At 49.6% G+C, this 14267-nt stretch overlaps 1 protein-coding gene across 3 annotated transcripts in view; it reads left to right on the forward strand.

The window, feature by feature from the left end:
• Positions 1-434: 434 nt before the first annotated feature.
• The window catches only part of FLI1 (Fli-1 proto-oncogene, ETS transcription factor), a 115984-nt gene continuing 102151 nt past the window's right edge, over positions 435-14267 (forward strand). Inside the window, exons 1-2 of one of the 3 annotated variants that reach the window (XM_068159997.1) lie at positions 435-558; positions 1581-1662. In XM_068159997.1, coding sequence (XP_068016098.1) covers positions 1624-1662 — 39 coding nt within the window. In that variant the 5' untranslated portion in view covers positions 435-558; positions 1581-1623. Of the gene's footprint in view, positions 559-853; positions 981-1580; positions 1663-14267 lie in introns of those variants that run through there. The other 2 variants (XM_068159998.1, XM_068159995.1) reach the window with 2 other exon arrangements.

Below are 14267 nucleotides of genomic sequence, written 5' to 3' on the forward strand. Positions count from 1 at the left end.
TTTTTGGAACCGGCTGCCCTTCTGTGCAGCTGGCGCCCAATAAATGCTCCGAAAAATCAATAAAAATAAAGAGGGGTGGGGGAGTAGGTTGGGGACAGAGAGAGATTTTTGCTTTTCCAGAGCTGGGTTGTAGGTTTGGGTTTGTTTTGGTGTTTTGGTGTGGTTGGTTTGTTTGTAAGTTGGTTAGGGCTTGGGGGGTTTGGTTTTGCGTAGCTTGCTTCTTCGGTTTTTTTTTCCCTCCCCTCTCCGTATTTCTTTTCAGATATTCCAAAGCTGGCTGGGGGGGGGGGGGTGGTTGGGGGGCGCGGAGTTGTTTCTCTGCTCTTTGGCATTGCTTGGGAGTGAGGAAGGGGTGTTCAAAGGGATTATCGCTCTGGATTGGGAAGCAGGCAGCGGTGCGGGCTCCTTCGTTAGCTAACGAAGAGCATTTCGTGATTAATTCATGTCCGGATTATTTAAAGCCCGGACCGAGCTAGCTGGCTGCGAAATCGAGAGCTCGCAGGTCTTCCTGAAAAGCTTGAGGACAAAATAATCCCAACCCAGGAGTGCTGACCGCTTGTGAGCAACTTTTCAGCGTATTTCTACCCCTGTGGATGATTTTTCTGTAGCAAATTCCGAGTAAATGCCTAATTTTTCCCCTTCCCGCCCCGGGACCGGCAAAAGAGCAGGCACTGAGAAGTTGCTAAAGGCAGGGGAGCGGGGACGGGAATCCTTCTTACTTACGATGCACTAATTACAGCGAGCTAATTGCTTTCTGGGCGCTTTCCAAAGGGAATAAAAGCTTTAAAAAGCCCTCGCAGAAATCCTTGCCCGGGGTTTCAGCGAGCGCACGTTCCATTCCCCATCAGAGTTCTGACGGTCGTCGTTAATCTCTGAAACGATGATTTGGAGGCGGGGGGAGAGGCAAAAATAAACCTCTGTTCGTCAGAGACCCTCAAGTCTCAGGAAGGGTGGAAGGAGATGTGCTTTATCCGAAATAGGTTGGCAAGCCTGGGGGGGCTTATTGCTGTTTGGAAGGATATTTCCGCTCGCTAATTTTATTTTCTCTCTCCTTTTTTTTTTCCTAGGGGAGGGAGGGGGGGGGCTGCTTAATTTATTGTTTAATTATTAGCGGTGAGAAAGGTTCTTTAAATCAAGAAGAGGCCGGGTGGGTCAATGGCTCGGGATGGTTTCAATGAGTCGCGAAAGGCAACTGCTACAAGTCAATAGGGTTAACTGGTCTCGACATGAAAACACGAGTTATTTCGGCCGGGTTTTAATTGTCGCAGCAGAAATTCCGTTAATCAAACGTCAAAACGTTTCCCCTTGCCTTCGGGTTCAAGCGAATTAAGCCTCTTCCCACCCCCACCCCGAGGAAGGGGAATCCGAAAAGCAAACCCACGGTGTTGTGAGAGCAGAGAGAGCAAGCTCGGCTTTATCAAGTCCTGCCTATGAATTAACTTTAAGCTGCTGTGGGGGATGTTATTTCTGAGCCTTTTAACGCTTCATCACTTCTCTTTAATTGCTGGTCTTTAGGCACACTTGGTTTCGTCGCTTTTCTCTATGCACAGCCCCAATTTGCTTTCTTTTCTTCGTTGCAGGTCGAATTTAGGACCTTTAAATCCATCAGTTAGACAAGTAAGGATGTTTCAGACTGTCCCAGACACTTCGTCTTACGTCAAGGTAGACATGACAGCATCTTTAAACAGGTAATGTCCAAAAATTCCACTCCTCCAAAAGCTCACAACCCTTTCTATCAGTTGCAAACCTCCTTTCCTTTTCTCACTGAATTAGCAGGGAGGGGGAAATATGAAGAATACGAAGAAAATCTCTTTATCTTCAGCAGGAGCACAGCTGAAGTCTCAAGTATCCCAGTTATCGTTGTGGCAATATGTGGGATTGAGTTAAGAGCTGTCTCATCAGGGATCAGCAAGATGTTGAAGTGGTTTTTGGTGTTTATAACTGGTTGATGTCTGATGGTTTGTGTTATAACTGGTGTTAGAGTGAGAGAGCGTCCTGAATCGCATTATAGCAGTGGGTTGCTGCTCTGAAAGCAATAAGCGAGCGGTGGTGAGCTACCAGTCTTATAGCATAGTGGTTTCTTAAATTGGCTTCCAATTTTCTGATTTCCTAGACACCATTTAGCCCAAACCAGAGCTAAATGTCATTTAATATCCCTCTCCTCTCTCCTGTACCGGCTCCTGAATTCAGCTTGCGAGGCGGTACATGAAGTTATGGGGCTTTGGAAGGTGCATTTCAAATGGATTTAGAGAGCAGGAGGGAAATACTGCATGAGTTAAACCAAAACATCTCTCTCAGCCACGGCAGAAGTGGGCTGTGACCAGACAAGGCAGTATAACACCAGGATTCCTTCCACAGTCTTATGGTTTTCCTTGTGTGGTGCTTCCATGTAATTTAGCAGGAAAGGACTTCATTTGGCTTTGTTGCTATTGGTTAGTGCCAGATACTACTAAATCTTGCCCTCTGAATAACTGTTTGTATATATAAATATATATCAGGTTTTGGTATATATAAATATATATCAGTTTGATCTTAGAAAATATTTTTGATGGGCCACTTCTGCCTGAAGATGGAAACAAATCCCAAAGAAGGACTGGCATAGACTTGTGCTGGCACAGCCTTGTCCCCTTTGTACCTCTATTGGGTACCCCAAAGAAGGGCTGGCACAGCCTTGTCCCTTTAACTTCATCAAGTACCCCACAGAAGGGCTGGCACAGCCTTGTCCCTTTGTACCTCTATTGGGTACCCCAAAGAAGGGCTGGCACAGCCTTGTCCCTTTGTAGCTCTATTTGGTACCTCAAAGAAGGACTGGCACAGCCTTGTCCTTTTAACTCCATCAAGTACCCCAAAGAAGGGTTGGCACAGCCTTGTCCCTTTAAGTCCATCAAGTACCCCAAAGAAGGGTTGGCACAGCCTTGTCCCTTTAACTCCATCAAGTACCCCAAAGAAGGGTTGGCACAGCCTTGTCCTTTTAACTCCATCAAGTACCCCAAAGAAGGGCTGTCACAGCCTTATCCCTTTCCACCTCCATCAAATCCTATATCATATTTGACATAATTTAAGTTCTTTTCCACAACAGCTCCCAAGAATGTAAATAAACCAAGCCTGGGACATCTGGGTTACACGTTTGAGGCCATGCAACATGCAGGGGAAATCTAAACCACAAGCCTCTTCTCCTCCATGAAGAAACACAGAAGGGTGTTAACTAGGGCTGGGTGGATAATTTGTAATGTAGAATTTATGACAGGAATTTAGTTTCTTCCCCCCCCCCCCAACTTTAATGAAAGATCCATACACCAACAGTGACTTTTTTTCTACCAAATGGGTTTTGTGCCTGATCCCTAGGCTATGACTCATTTTTGGGGCACTTTGTGAGGAGTTAGGAGCATTGGAAATGTAAGTTTGGTGGGATGACTCCTGGGTCGGTGTATTCCTTGACTGGGTGAACTTGTGCAGCACTCTAGAACAGGTTTCTGGACTAAATCCATCCAGGAATGGTGAGGATTGCACATTCAGTTGATATCCCCCCCCCAGATCACACTCCTGACTCAGTGGTTCAGGGCCTGCTGGTGATTTAGTTTTGTTCATGAAACTTGTATAGCTTCAGAGCAGAATGTGGAGAACAGAGGCTGAGGGAAACAGGAATTCAAGTCTCAGGGAAGCAAATTCACTCCAAGGCCAAGTGAAGAAACACATTGCATGGTCCATGCCTGGCTTTAACATGAATGTCCCTGTGGGAAGTGAGCTGAGATGTTTTCTGTTTACAATGAAGAGATGAAGGTCCTTTGACATCCTATCTCCTGGTGTCGTTGCCTTTGGTTGTGAGTCTGCATCCAGCCCCTGCTCTAGTTAGCAGCAAAATTCCTTTTGAATTAAGTGGAACCAAGATCCAGGCCTAAATAATATGACATTCCAGCTGGATTGGGTGAGCCTGTCCATCACTGTACTGTGAGAGCCTTCTCATTGCACCACAATCCTGCAGGCAAAGTGCTCAGACAACTCTCCCTTCCCATAGGTTTGTCCACCAGGAAGGTGGACACACCTCAGGCTGGACTTACAGTCAGTGTTTCAGAGGTGAAGGGATAAATGAGCTGTGTGATGCTGACCTTTTATTAGACTCATAGAATCAGTGAGGTTGGAAAAGACCTCAGAGATCATCAAGTCCAACCTGTCACCCAACACCTCATGACTAACTAAGCCATGGCTTCAAGTGCCACATCCAATCCCCTCTTGAACACCTCCAGGGATGGGGACTCCACCACCTCCCTGGGCAGCACATTCCAATGGCTAACTCCTCTTTCTGGGAAGAACTTTCTCCTCACCTCCAGCCTAAACCTCCCCTGGCACAGCTTGAGACTGTGTCCTCTTGTCCTCTTGCTGCTTGCCTGGGAGAAGAGACCAACCCCCACCTGGCTACAATCTCCCTTCAGGTAGTTGTAGAGAGCAATAAGGTCTCCCCTGAGCCTCCTCTTCTCTGGGCTAAGCAACCCCAGCTCCCTCAGCCTCTCCTCACAGGGCTGTGCTCCAGACCTCTCCCCAGCCTCCTTGCCCTTCTCTGGACATGTTCAAGAGTCTCAATATCCTTCTTAACCTGAGGGGCCCAGAACAGGACAAAGTACTCAAGGTGTGGTCTAACCAGTGCTGAGCACAGGGCACAATGACTTCCCTGCTCCTGCTGGCCACACTGTTCCTGATGCAGGCCAGGATGCCATTGGCCTTCTTGGCCACCTATATTCCAACCCTTTATCATCAGCTGCCATTACTTTGAGCAAGGAGCTTGACTTTGGTGTGTTGTCTGTAAAGCTTCATTCACACCAACAAAATTCCTTGTTCCTGGGTTTAAAAACCTCAACAGGGTCCTGAGAGGAGGCTCTGAAGACTGAGCCAAAGTCTTCTGAAGACTGAGCCAAAGTCTTCTGAAGACAAAGGAGACATTTCCCATTGGCTCTTACAGGCTTTAAGCTGGGCAGCTCAGCCTCAGTGGTGCAAAATGGGTCACTCAGAGCACTGAGGCTGTTCATTAATGTAGGAACATGGCTAAACTCAGAATTAGAGCCTTAAATGCAAGGCTTAGGACAATCTCTATCCCCACAGAGTTTGGTGACAGCTTCCACTAATTCAAATGCACCCAGAGCCACCAGAGACCATGACAGTGACCAATTGAGAGGTAGAAATGTGACTGACTGATGATCTAGGCAGAGAGTTAGGATATGGATCTAAGCCTTGCTTGGTGTTCCTGAACAGGACAATTCAATTCCCTGATCCTCCCTTTTTTCTTGGAGTAAGAGCAGAGCACTGCTCAGACTTGGCCAGCACCTGACCTTTGAGGACTTCCCAGGGTGTGGGGGGTGAGAAATTTGGGAAGCAGGAGGCTGAGCTCCAACCCTTCTCTCTTCCCAGGTATTTGTAGTATTGTTACTTTCCTTCATGCCATTCCTTCTCCGGAAAAAACGGACTTGCTTGTCTAGTGGGAGAAAGAATGAGGTTATTTATGACCTTCCTGGGATCCCAGCTGATGATGTGTGCACTACCCCTGTTACACAGCAGAAAAAAAGAAGGCAAGATTAGGGTCAACATCTTCTATAAATTCTCTTGAACAACTGCATGGTGCAGATAAACTTCTGTGCCTTGAACTGCCAAATGCCTCAGAACTGAGTGGGGGTTGCCAGCAGGGGTGTTCCCCAGGCTGGCAACAAGTACCCTGCCTTACCCCTGGGGTGCAAAATAACCTCCAGGCTGCTCTGGTTTTCTGGTCATGGCTTTCAAAGTGCCAAAGGGAAGGATGAGGCTGAGGGAGGGGAAGGGGGATTTCAGGTTTCAAACTGTCTGTTTGAACAAGGTTGCTTTCTGTCGAGTTCAGCTTCTCAAGTGGTGTAACCTTGATTTACATCACAGCCTCGTAGGATGTATGGATCTATATCTAAGGTCCTATGCCAGGATTCATGCCAGGACTCCCCAGTCTTCTCCCTCACACAGACCTCTTACAAGGGCCTTACTGTGATCAAGGAGTAGGAAATCACAGCTATAAAAAGTCATGTTGGTCCTTACTGGTTTGTTCTGGGTAACTGATAAAGCATCTCTGCTCCTCGTGCCGTGATGGGACGTGCTGATCTGCAAGTCCTCAATAGCTGACAGTATATCAGAGGGTGCTAATCTCATCTAAACACCAGCATTTGACTTTAGAGAACGAAACATGTCAGGTAATTGGGAAATTAGATCTTAAAGGACAGCCCTGGAATCCTGGCTGCGGGGATATGGAAGGAATTAGGGCTCTAAGCAAAGCAACATGACCTCTGAATACTGAATTTTTAATTACTACCATTGCTCCAAGATACTCCAGGCCACAGCAGCCTCCACCCCCCCCTCTGCACTGTCAGTTTGTGGTTTAATAAGTGTGCAGAGGCTGTAGAGGAATAATTTGGGGGGGCTGTGTTATTCACCCATGCTTTTCTTATGCTTATGTCCTCTTCTACCCCTCCCCTCCTAGCACAAAGTCATTGCTTCTGCTTTCACTTCCCCACTTTGTAAACCCTGCCCTCCCCAAGCAGCTCCTGAAACCCTTAGAGCTCTGCAGAGCACCCTGGGATTTGGGCAAACCTCCTGGGGCTGGGGTGAGCTCTCCTTTTCCTCTTGGAGCACCTTTTCCAGGTACCAGCCCTGACAACTTGAGCATCCTGGGGCCAGACTGAACCCTCCTGCACCTCCTGGGACGTCTTCAACCAGCACCAGAACAAGAGGACACAGTCTCAAACTGTGCCAGGGGAAGTTTAGGCTGGAGGTGAGGAGAAAGTTCTTCCCAAAGAGAGTTGTTAGCCATTGGAATGTGCTGCCCAGGGAGGTGGTGGAGTCACCATCTCTGGAGGTGTTCAAGAAGGGATTGCTTGTGGCACTTGAAGCCATGGTTTAGTAGGCATGAGGTCTTGGGTGACAGGTTGGACTTGATGATCTTTGTAGTCTTTTCCAACCTTATTGATTTTATGATTCTCCAGGTCCCACCCCTGCCAGATTAAGTGACTCAGGGCTGGGGTGAACCTTCTGGGTCTAGGAAGAACCCTCTTGCTCCTGGAGCTCCTTTTCCAGGTGCCAGTCCTGCCACTTTGAGCATCCTAGAGCAGGGGTGAAGCTCCCAAAATTGAGGTGAATCCCACTTCTTCTCCTGCACTCCCTTTTCTGGGTGCCAGCCATACCAATTTGAGGGGAAAGCTCCTTGATCTGTGGAGGAGGAGGTGAAGGAGAGGACAGCAGCACACTCCCGCTCCCACAGGAGCAGGTATCCTGGCATCATCCCTGCTTTCCCCTTCCTTTCCACCCTGCCAGCACAGGTCTCCTCGCTTTCCAAACAGATTTCACACAGCCACAACGTTTGTGGTAGAGCACAAAGGAGCATATTCATGGAGCCACGAGAGTCTGGGTGGCTGGAAACAGTATTTGGGTTGTTCTTGCTTTCCCTCTGCTTGGAAAGTTGACAGAAGCCCTGAAGAGAGAAGGAATTTTGGTTTGGCTTTTTTTTGGGAGGGTTGTTTTTGGTTGGGTTTTCTTTTAAGGACAAAACAATGGAATTTGCTTTGGAGCAAGCAGCACTGACAGACCCTGACAGGGACACATTATCTTTCTCCCCCCCAAACAGGTTGCAAGGGAAGACTATCCCATTATTCCACGGTGGTGTTTTTGCAGCAGTGATGATGCCTGGTGAAAAAACCAGGGGGAAAGTGCAGCAGAGGGACCTGTGCCCATCCCACAGGTGCTCAGGGATGCTGGGAGGGTGTGGAGGAGACCCAAACCTGCTCTTGGGAACAGCTGGAGAGCCTTGGCTTGGTAGAGAAAGGGAAAACAAAGCCTTCGGGGACTGGCTTTATCTCAGCTTAGCATTTCAGCTCCTCCCACCCTCATTTGGGAGACCTGGGACCCGGCACCTCCAGAGAAGGTGGAGTTTGCAGTAGCTCTGTGAGCTCTTAGGTCGTGATGATTAATCGACTCCTTTTCCTTTCCCTTTTTTTTCCCCTTTGGCGCTCGTTCCTAGAGGCAGAAAGTTGTTAGACTTTAGCAGGTCGTTGATTAATGCTTTGTGACAACTCGGGGCTTGAAGACTTAGCTCTTGTTTGCACCTCCCTCTCCGTTCCAAACAGAAAAAAGTCCCTTTCCTTTTCCCACTGTCCAGCCAATCCTGCCTTCCCCACCCCCTCTCCCATTCTCAGCGTGGGGAAGGGCTGGGATCCTTTTGTAGGAGAAGGGTCGCTGCATCCTTCCCTCCCCTCTTTACCTCCAAGACACTGCTTGGATTTTTCCTGTCCCCTGCTCAAGGTGGGAAAGAGCTGGGATGGTTTCTCCCCTGTTTTACTTCCAGTTGGGATTTGTGCAGAGAAGGTGGGAAAAACATCCTTTGTCTCCTGGCAATGCAGCATGTTGGAGCTCTCTAAAAGAAACCAGGCTCTGGGGCACAAGGGGTGAGCTTTTGGAGTGACTCTGCCTTTAGACAGCAGCAACCATCCCCCCACACCCTCCCCACCTTCTGGATGTTTGTAGGAAAGCACCCCTGGATCCAGGGAATTTCATCCACTCATGGAATCATTTTGGTGGGAAAAGGTCTTTTAGAATCATAGAATCAAAAAGGTTGGAAAAGACCTCAGGGATCATCAAGTCCAACCTGGCACCCAACACCTCATGACTAACTAAACCATGGTTCCAAGTGCCACATCCTTTTTGAACACCTCCAGGGATGGGGACTCCACCACCTCCCTGGGCAGCACATCCCAATGGCTAACAACTCTCTCTGGGAAGAACTTTCTCCTCACCTCCAGCTTAACCTACCCCTGGTGCAGCTTGAGACTGTGTCCTCTTGTTCTGGTGCTGCCTGCCTGGGAGGAGAGACCAACCCCCACCTGGCTACCACTTCCTTCCAGGTAGTTGTAGAGAGCAAGAAGGTCTCCCCTGAGCCTCCTCTTCTCCAGGCTAAGCGACCCCAGCTCCCTCAGCCTCTCCTCACAGGGCTGTGCTCCAAACATCTCCCCAGCCTCATTGCCCTTCTCTGGACACATTCAAATGCCTCAATGTCCTTCTTAACCTGAGGAGCCCAGAACTGGACACAAGGTGTGGCCTAACCAGTGCTGAGTACAGCTTACTGAGTCCAACCATTCTCTGACTCTACCAAGTCTGGTGTTAAACCAGGTCCCTCAGCACCACATCTCTGCTGTGTATTCCAGCTCTGTGCCTAGGAAGCGAGGAGGGAAAGGGTAGTTAAAACCACCACCAACAAAAAACCCCAAGAAAAATGAAGTCTAAGGTGTGTGGGGGGAAATAAATAAAGACAATCTTTCCTGCAAATCTCCAAATAGCTGAAGTCTGAGGGAACAAATTCAAAGCAGGCTTTGGAGGCCTGAAGAAGAGAGGTTGGAGGGAACGACTCCGTTCCGTTCAAGCGCATCAAGGGTCTCGCCGGAGCGGTGTTTGGCTAAGGTCAGCCGAGACTGGGCTCCTCCAATAAAAATAAATCTCCAATTAATTATGGCCTCAAGCGAGGGGCCAGACATTCAGAGTGAGTGTGCTGCAGCCTGGGGATTTTTTTGGGTGGTTTTTGGTGGTGTTTCTTCCCCCTCGGCCTTCCAGTATTTTTGTTTGCTCAATAATTGCAGGCTGGAGGAGGAAAGGAGGGCAAGGAGCTGCGTTGCTGGGGTATGGAGCTCCAATAAAACCAGCCAGGATGCTGCTTACCCAACTCTTTTGAGAGGCAGCTTTGAAACATCTTCTCCTCACTGCTTTTATTTCCAGGCATTAATGTTTTGCTTAATATCACAGTATCGGTCAGGGTTGGAAGGGACCACAAGGATCAGCTAGTTCCAACCCCCCTGCCATGGGCAGGGACAACCCACACTAGATCAGGCTGCCCAGAGCCTCATCCAGCCTGGGCTTAAACACCTCCAGGGATGGGGCCTCAACTACCTCCCTGGACAACCCCTACCAGGGCTTCACCACTCTCATGGGGAAGAACTTCCTCCTCACGTCCAGCCTGAATCTCCCCACCTCCATTCCATTCCATTCCCCCTAGTCCTATCACTCCCTGAGATCCTGAGCAGTCCCTCCCCAGCCTTCTTGGAGCCCCCTTCAGATACTGGAAGGCCACAATTAGGTCACCTGGGAGCCTTCTCTTCTCCAGGCTGAACAGCCCCAACTCCTTCAGTCTGTCCTCACAGGAGAGGTGCTCCAGCCCTCTGCTCATCCTCATGATCAGCAGGGAATAACTTTCCAGCTTGAAGCTCCCAAATCCCAGGGGTTGTTCCTCTAGGCCACATAGCTGGAGGGACCCAATCCTTCATTTATGGGGCTGGGAAACTCCAGTGCTTCATTGTAGTGCTGTAGCAGAGCAGAGGTTTGCCCAATCAGTTTTGTTTAGAATCAAGATTGGTTTGTGTGGATCAAATCCCAGAGCTGTCAGTTTGGGGCTGATTTGGTTTTGTTGGGGTTTGGTTGCTTTTGCTTTCACTTGTGAGAAGGTGAGGTTTAGAAAATAAACAAAAGCCATCGAGGTCTACAACTACCTGAAGGGAGGTTGTAGCCAGCAGGGGGTTGGTCTCTTCTCTCAAGCAACCAGCACCAGAACAAGAGGACACAGTCTCAAGCTGTGCCAGGGGAAGTTTAGGCTGGAGGTGAGGAGAAAGTTGTTCACTGAGAGAGTTGTTAGCCATTGGAATGGGCTGCCGAGCGAGGTGGTGGAGTCACCATCCCTGGAGGTGTTCAAGAGGGGATTGGACGTGGCACTTGGTGCCATGGTTTAGTCCTGAGGTCTGTGATGCCAGGTTGGACTTGATGATCTTTGGGGTCTCTTCCAACCTTGGTGACTCTGTGAGGTTTTTCATTCCACCACAGAGGTGGTGCTGGAGAAAACTCAGCTCTGAGTGTTGCAAATGTTTTCTGAAGCTGGTGGAGTGAAGGCTGGAGCAGAATAGACCTTCTGCAGATAGAACTCTGTGTGGGGAGGGGAAAGGATGGTAAATATTGGAAATACAATAGAGATGAGGCAATATATGTGGCGTTTTCTATACCTATGTGAAAGATACACACCAATATACCTAGCACAAGGTATGTAAGTGCCTGTGTGGAGGAAACTACTTAAGAAACCCCCCATGTTTTGTCCCACTTAGTGGGTGATTAATGGGAAATGAGCCATTTTCAAGCCATATAATCAAGGTGTGGTTGGTTTCTGGGGCTCCCCCTCTCTTAGCTCAAACCACAGTCCCAGGCTGGAGGTTAATCAGAGCTCAGCTGGTGCTGTTTGGGTAAGAAATAAGCCAAGCTCTTTTCCCATCCTCCGAAAAGCGATGCAAGTGAAGTCCGGCAAGGTTTGCCCTGATGTTTATTCCACCAGAATAAGTAGACGGCTTTAATTGTGACGGGGTGAGCGCTAACCCCGCCTGAATTGGTGAGGGAAAATCCACATCCCTGAGTTTAGGTAGTCTGAGGTTGAACTTCACCGAGAATATTAACTCCTTTGATACTGGATGCGAGTAGTCCTGGGCCAAATTCCCCTCTAAAATCCTTACTCATTTCAGTCTGATCGCACAGATCCAGCGGTTTCACCTCCTCTGTGTGAGGCTGCCCTTGGTGTGGCTGCAATGGAAAGGATAAAGGAAGGAGGTGGGGAGGTGCCAGATCTCAGGCTAATTGAAAAGGTGGCTGGAGGATTTCGTTTCATTCATGAACGGAGTGAATAAAATAATAACAATAATTGGGGACCAACCGATTTCCACCAGCCTCTCCCAGTGGAAAGCGTCTGAAACCTTCCGTGGCTGCCAAGATCAAATGGTTTCCCAGATGTCTGGTGGTAACCACATGAAACAGATCTTGATTCCTTTACATATGCATCCCGAAGTCGGGCATGGCTCAGCATCCCGTGCCCAGCCACGGCTTTTTACTCTCCCCTCCCTCTTTTTTCCATCCCGCTCCAGCAGTTAACTGCCCGAAATCACCCAGCAATCACCTTGCATGATTCAGAGCTTGGCACACGGAGGTTATGAATATTCCAGCCTTTCCCAAACAGTCTGAGATAAGGAATATTTTTTTGGTGTGCTTTCAAGGCGAGGAAAAACCGAGATGATGAAGTAAAGCTTCTATTGTTCCGTTATTTGGGAGGAAAAAATCGATTGTCTGGTACAATGGTTAAGGGCTCCTCTCCTCGCCTTACCTCTTGGACGCGTCGCAAACAACATTTTAGACCAAGCACAAGAGGTAAAGCCGGGATCAATCTCGGCGGACCCCATCTAACGAGCGACCCGAGGTCGCTTCATTTCGAGCCATCCTCAGACATGCAAAATACCCCCGGGGGGGTCACGGTGCCCGCCTGGCTATAAAATGCAGTGTTAGGCTCCTAAAATATCTCTAGGTGGGCTGGAGAAGGGGGGCGGGTGTCTGTTTGACATATTCCAGCCTGTGGGATCCACGGGAGATGCAGGGCTTGGGCTGGAGCTGGGAGAAGGGGGTCTGGGAAAGCTTGGGCACGTTTTCAGGTGGCTTCTCCCCCACCTCCATCCCACCCAAGATCTGTCAGTCACGCAGCCTAGCCCCAAAACCTTCTGTGAGGTCCAGAGGCTCCTTCCAGGGTGTATTTTCCTTTGGTGGTTAACATTCTCAGCCTGTCCTCTCCTTCACCCCCCCACCCCCGTTGTTTTTGGGGGTTGTCTAGAGAGGAAACTATTTGGGGTTTGAGAGGATGCGTTTCACTCTCTTCCCTTTAACCTCTTTGCTTTTCTGCTTGCTGCAGCAGCCTGCCATGTGGTAAGGGTGGAGGGGGAGTGGAGAGCAGACTATTTAAGGGGCTGGGGGGGGGACACGACACAGAGGGAAAGGGGAAGGGGGAAAAAGTAGTAATGAGGAAAGCAAAGGGTTAACCGTGATTTCTTTAATTGAACTCCAGTTCTTGTGGCCCTAGGCAAGGGGGGACCTGACCCCGCTAGCAGCATCCAGATGTGCTGCTCTCCGGGGACCCCAGCGCAGACCCCTGGATTGTAAAGCAGACAGGGGGGAGGATGAGGAGGGGACGCAGGGGGAGAGGGAAGGAGGGAGGTCGGGCTGTCCCCTCTGCTTCATCTCCCTCCCCCCTTCCCTCCCCCGTCCCCCCCCCAATCTCCTTTTCACCTTCCTGGCTGCAGACGGCCTCAATCGCTGGCAAGCAGCAAAAACCCCAAACCTCCAGGTCTGGTCACGTTCAGTCCCCGTGTCTGCAGCTGAAGTTAAAAATTGTGGCTGAATTGATGAGGCTAATTTTGGAGAAAGGGGGGTGGGGGGTGGGAGAGGGAGGGAAAGGAGGGGAGGGGAAGGAGGGGCGAGGGGGGGGATCTGCAGCTCTCTCCTGCCAGCGTCGGGCTGGGAGAAATCAAGTTATTAATACAGCATTTCTGCCGCAGCCGTGTTAGAAACACTAGTGGCATTATTGCATTTCCCTTTTTGAAAGGGCGGGTGCAAGATAACTTTGGATATAATTTTTATCCCCCCACCCCCATTCCCTCCCCCACCCCCATTCCCCGCTTCCCCTTTTCCCCTCCCCGTTGTTGGACTAAAGACCGGGGGGGAAACAAACAAACAAACAAAAAGCCTGGACACAACTGGCACTGGACAAGGTAATCCTCTCCCCCCACCCCCCCCCGAGATATCTGCCGTGCAGGGGTGTCCTCCTCCTGCCTCGCCACTTTTCTTTTCCTTTGCCTTCACCCTGCTTTTTCATCCTCTGCTCCTCTCCTCGGGCTCTTTGCAGAAGTGAGGAATAAAGGACGCGCAGAGCGCGCTGCACGATGTGTTCCGCTGTTATTTTTGCCAGGGGGACGAAGGGGGTGAGCTGGACAGGCGGGTATTGTCTCCTTTCCTCGCGTCCTCTGGAAGGTTGCAGCTCTTCCCGGAAAAGGAAAAAAAAAGGGAAAGAAAAGAGGGAAACGAGGGAAGAGAGGTGCTTTGCTGCCGGTCACTGCCGTTGGAACGGGGAGAGAAGCGCCCGGCAGGGGCTTCTCCTGGTCTAAAGCGAGATTTAGGAGCTGGTGATTGGGGTTTTGCTGCTCCCATTCTGAAGTTGCAGCCGCGAAATGCAGCTGATCGGACGGTTTCGGGCAATTTTTTTTTTTAGGTTAGAAACTGGCTTTTTATATTATTGATTTATTTATTATTCTTATTATTTGTCTCACCTCAGTGGGGTTTTAAAAGCTTAGCGAGAGCCCTGCGAGAGGAGGCTGGGGAGAAGCACCCCCAGCCCTGAAAGCGAGATGGATGGACTTGTAGCATTCCATCCA

This window comes from Melanerpes formicivorus, unplaced genomic scaffold (assembly GCF_026170545.1).
Source record: "Melanerpes formicivorus ecotype bairdi unplaced genomic scaffold, bMelFor1.0.p_v2 SCAF_47, whole genome shotgun sequence".
Taxonomy (NCBI): Eukaryota; Metazoa; Chordata; class Aves; order Piciformes; family Picidae; genus Melanerpes; species Melanerpes formicivorus.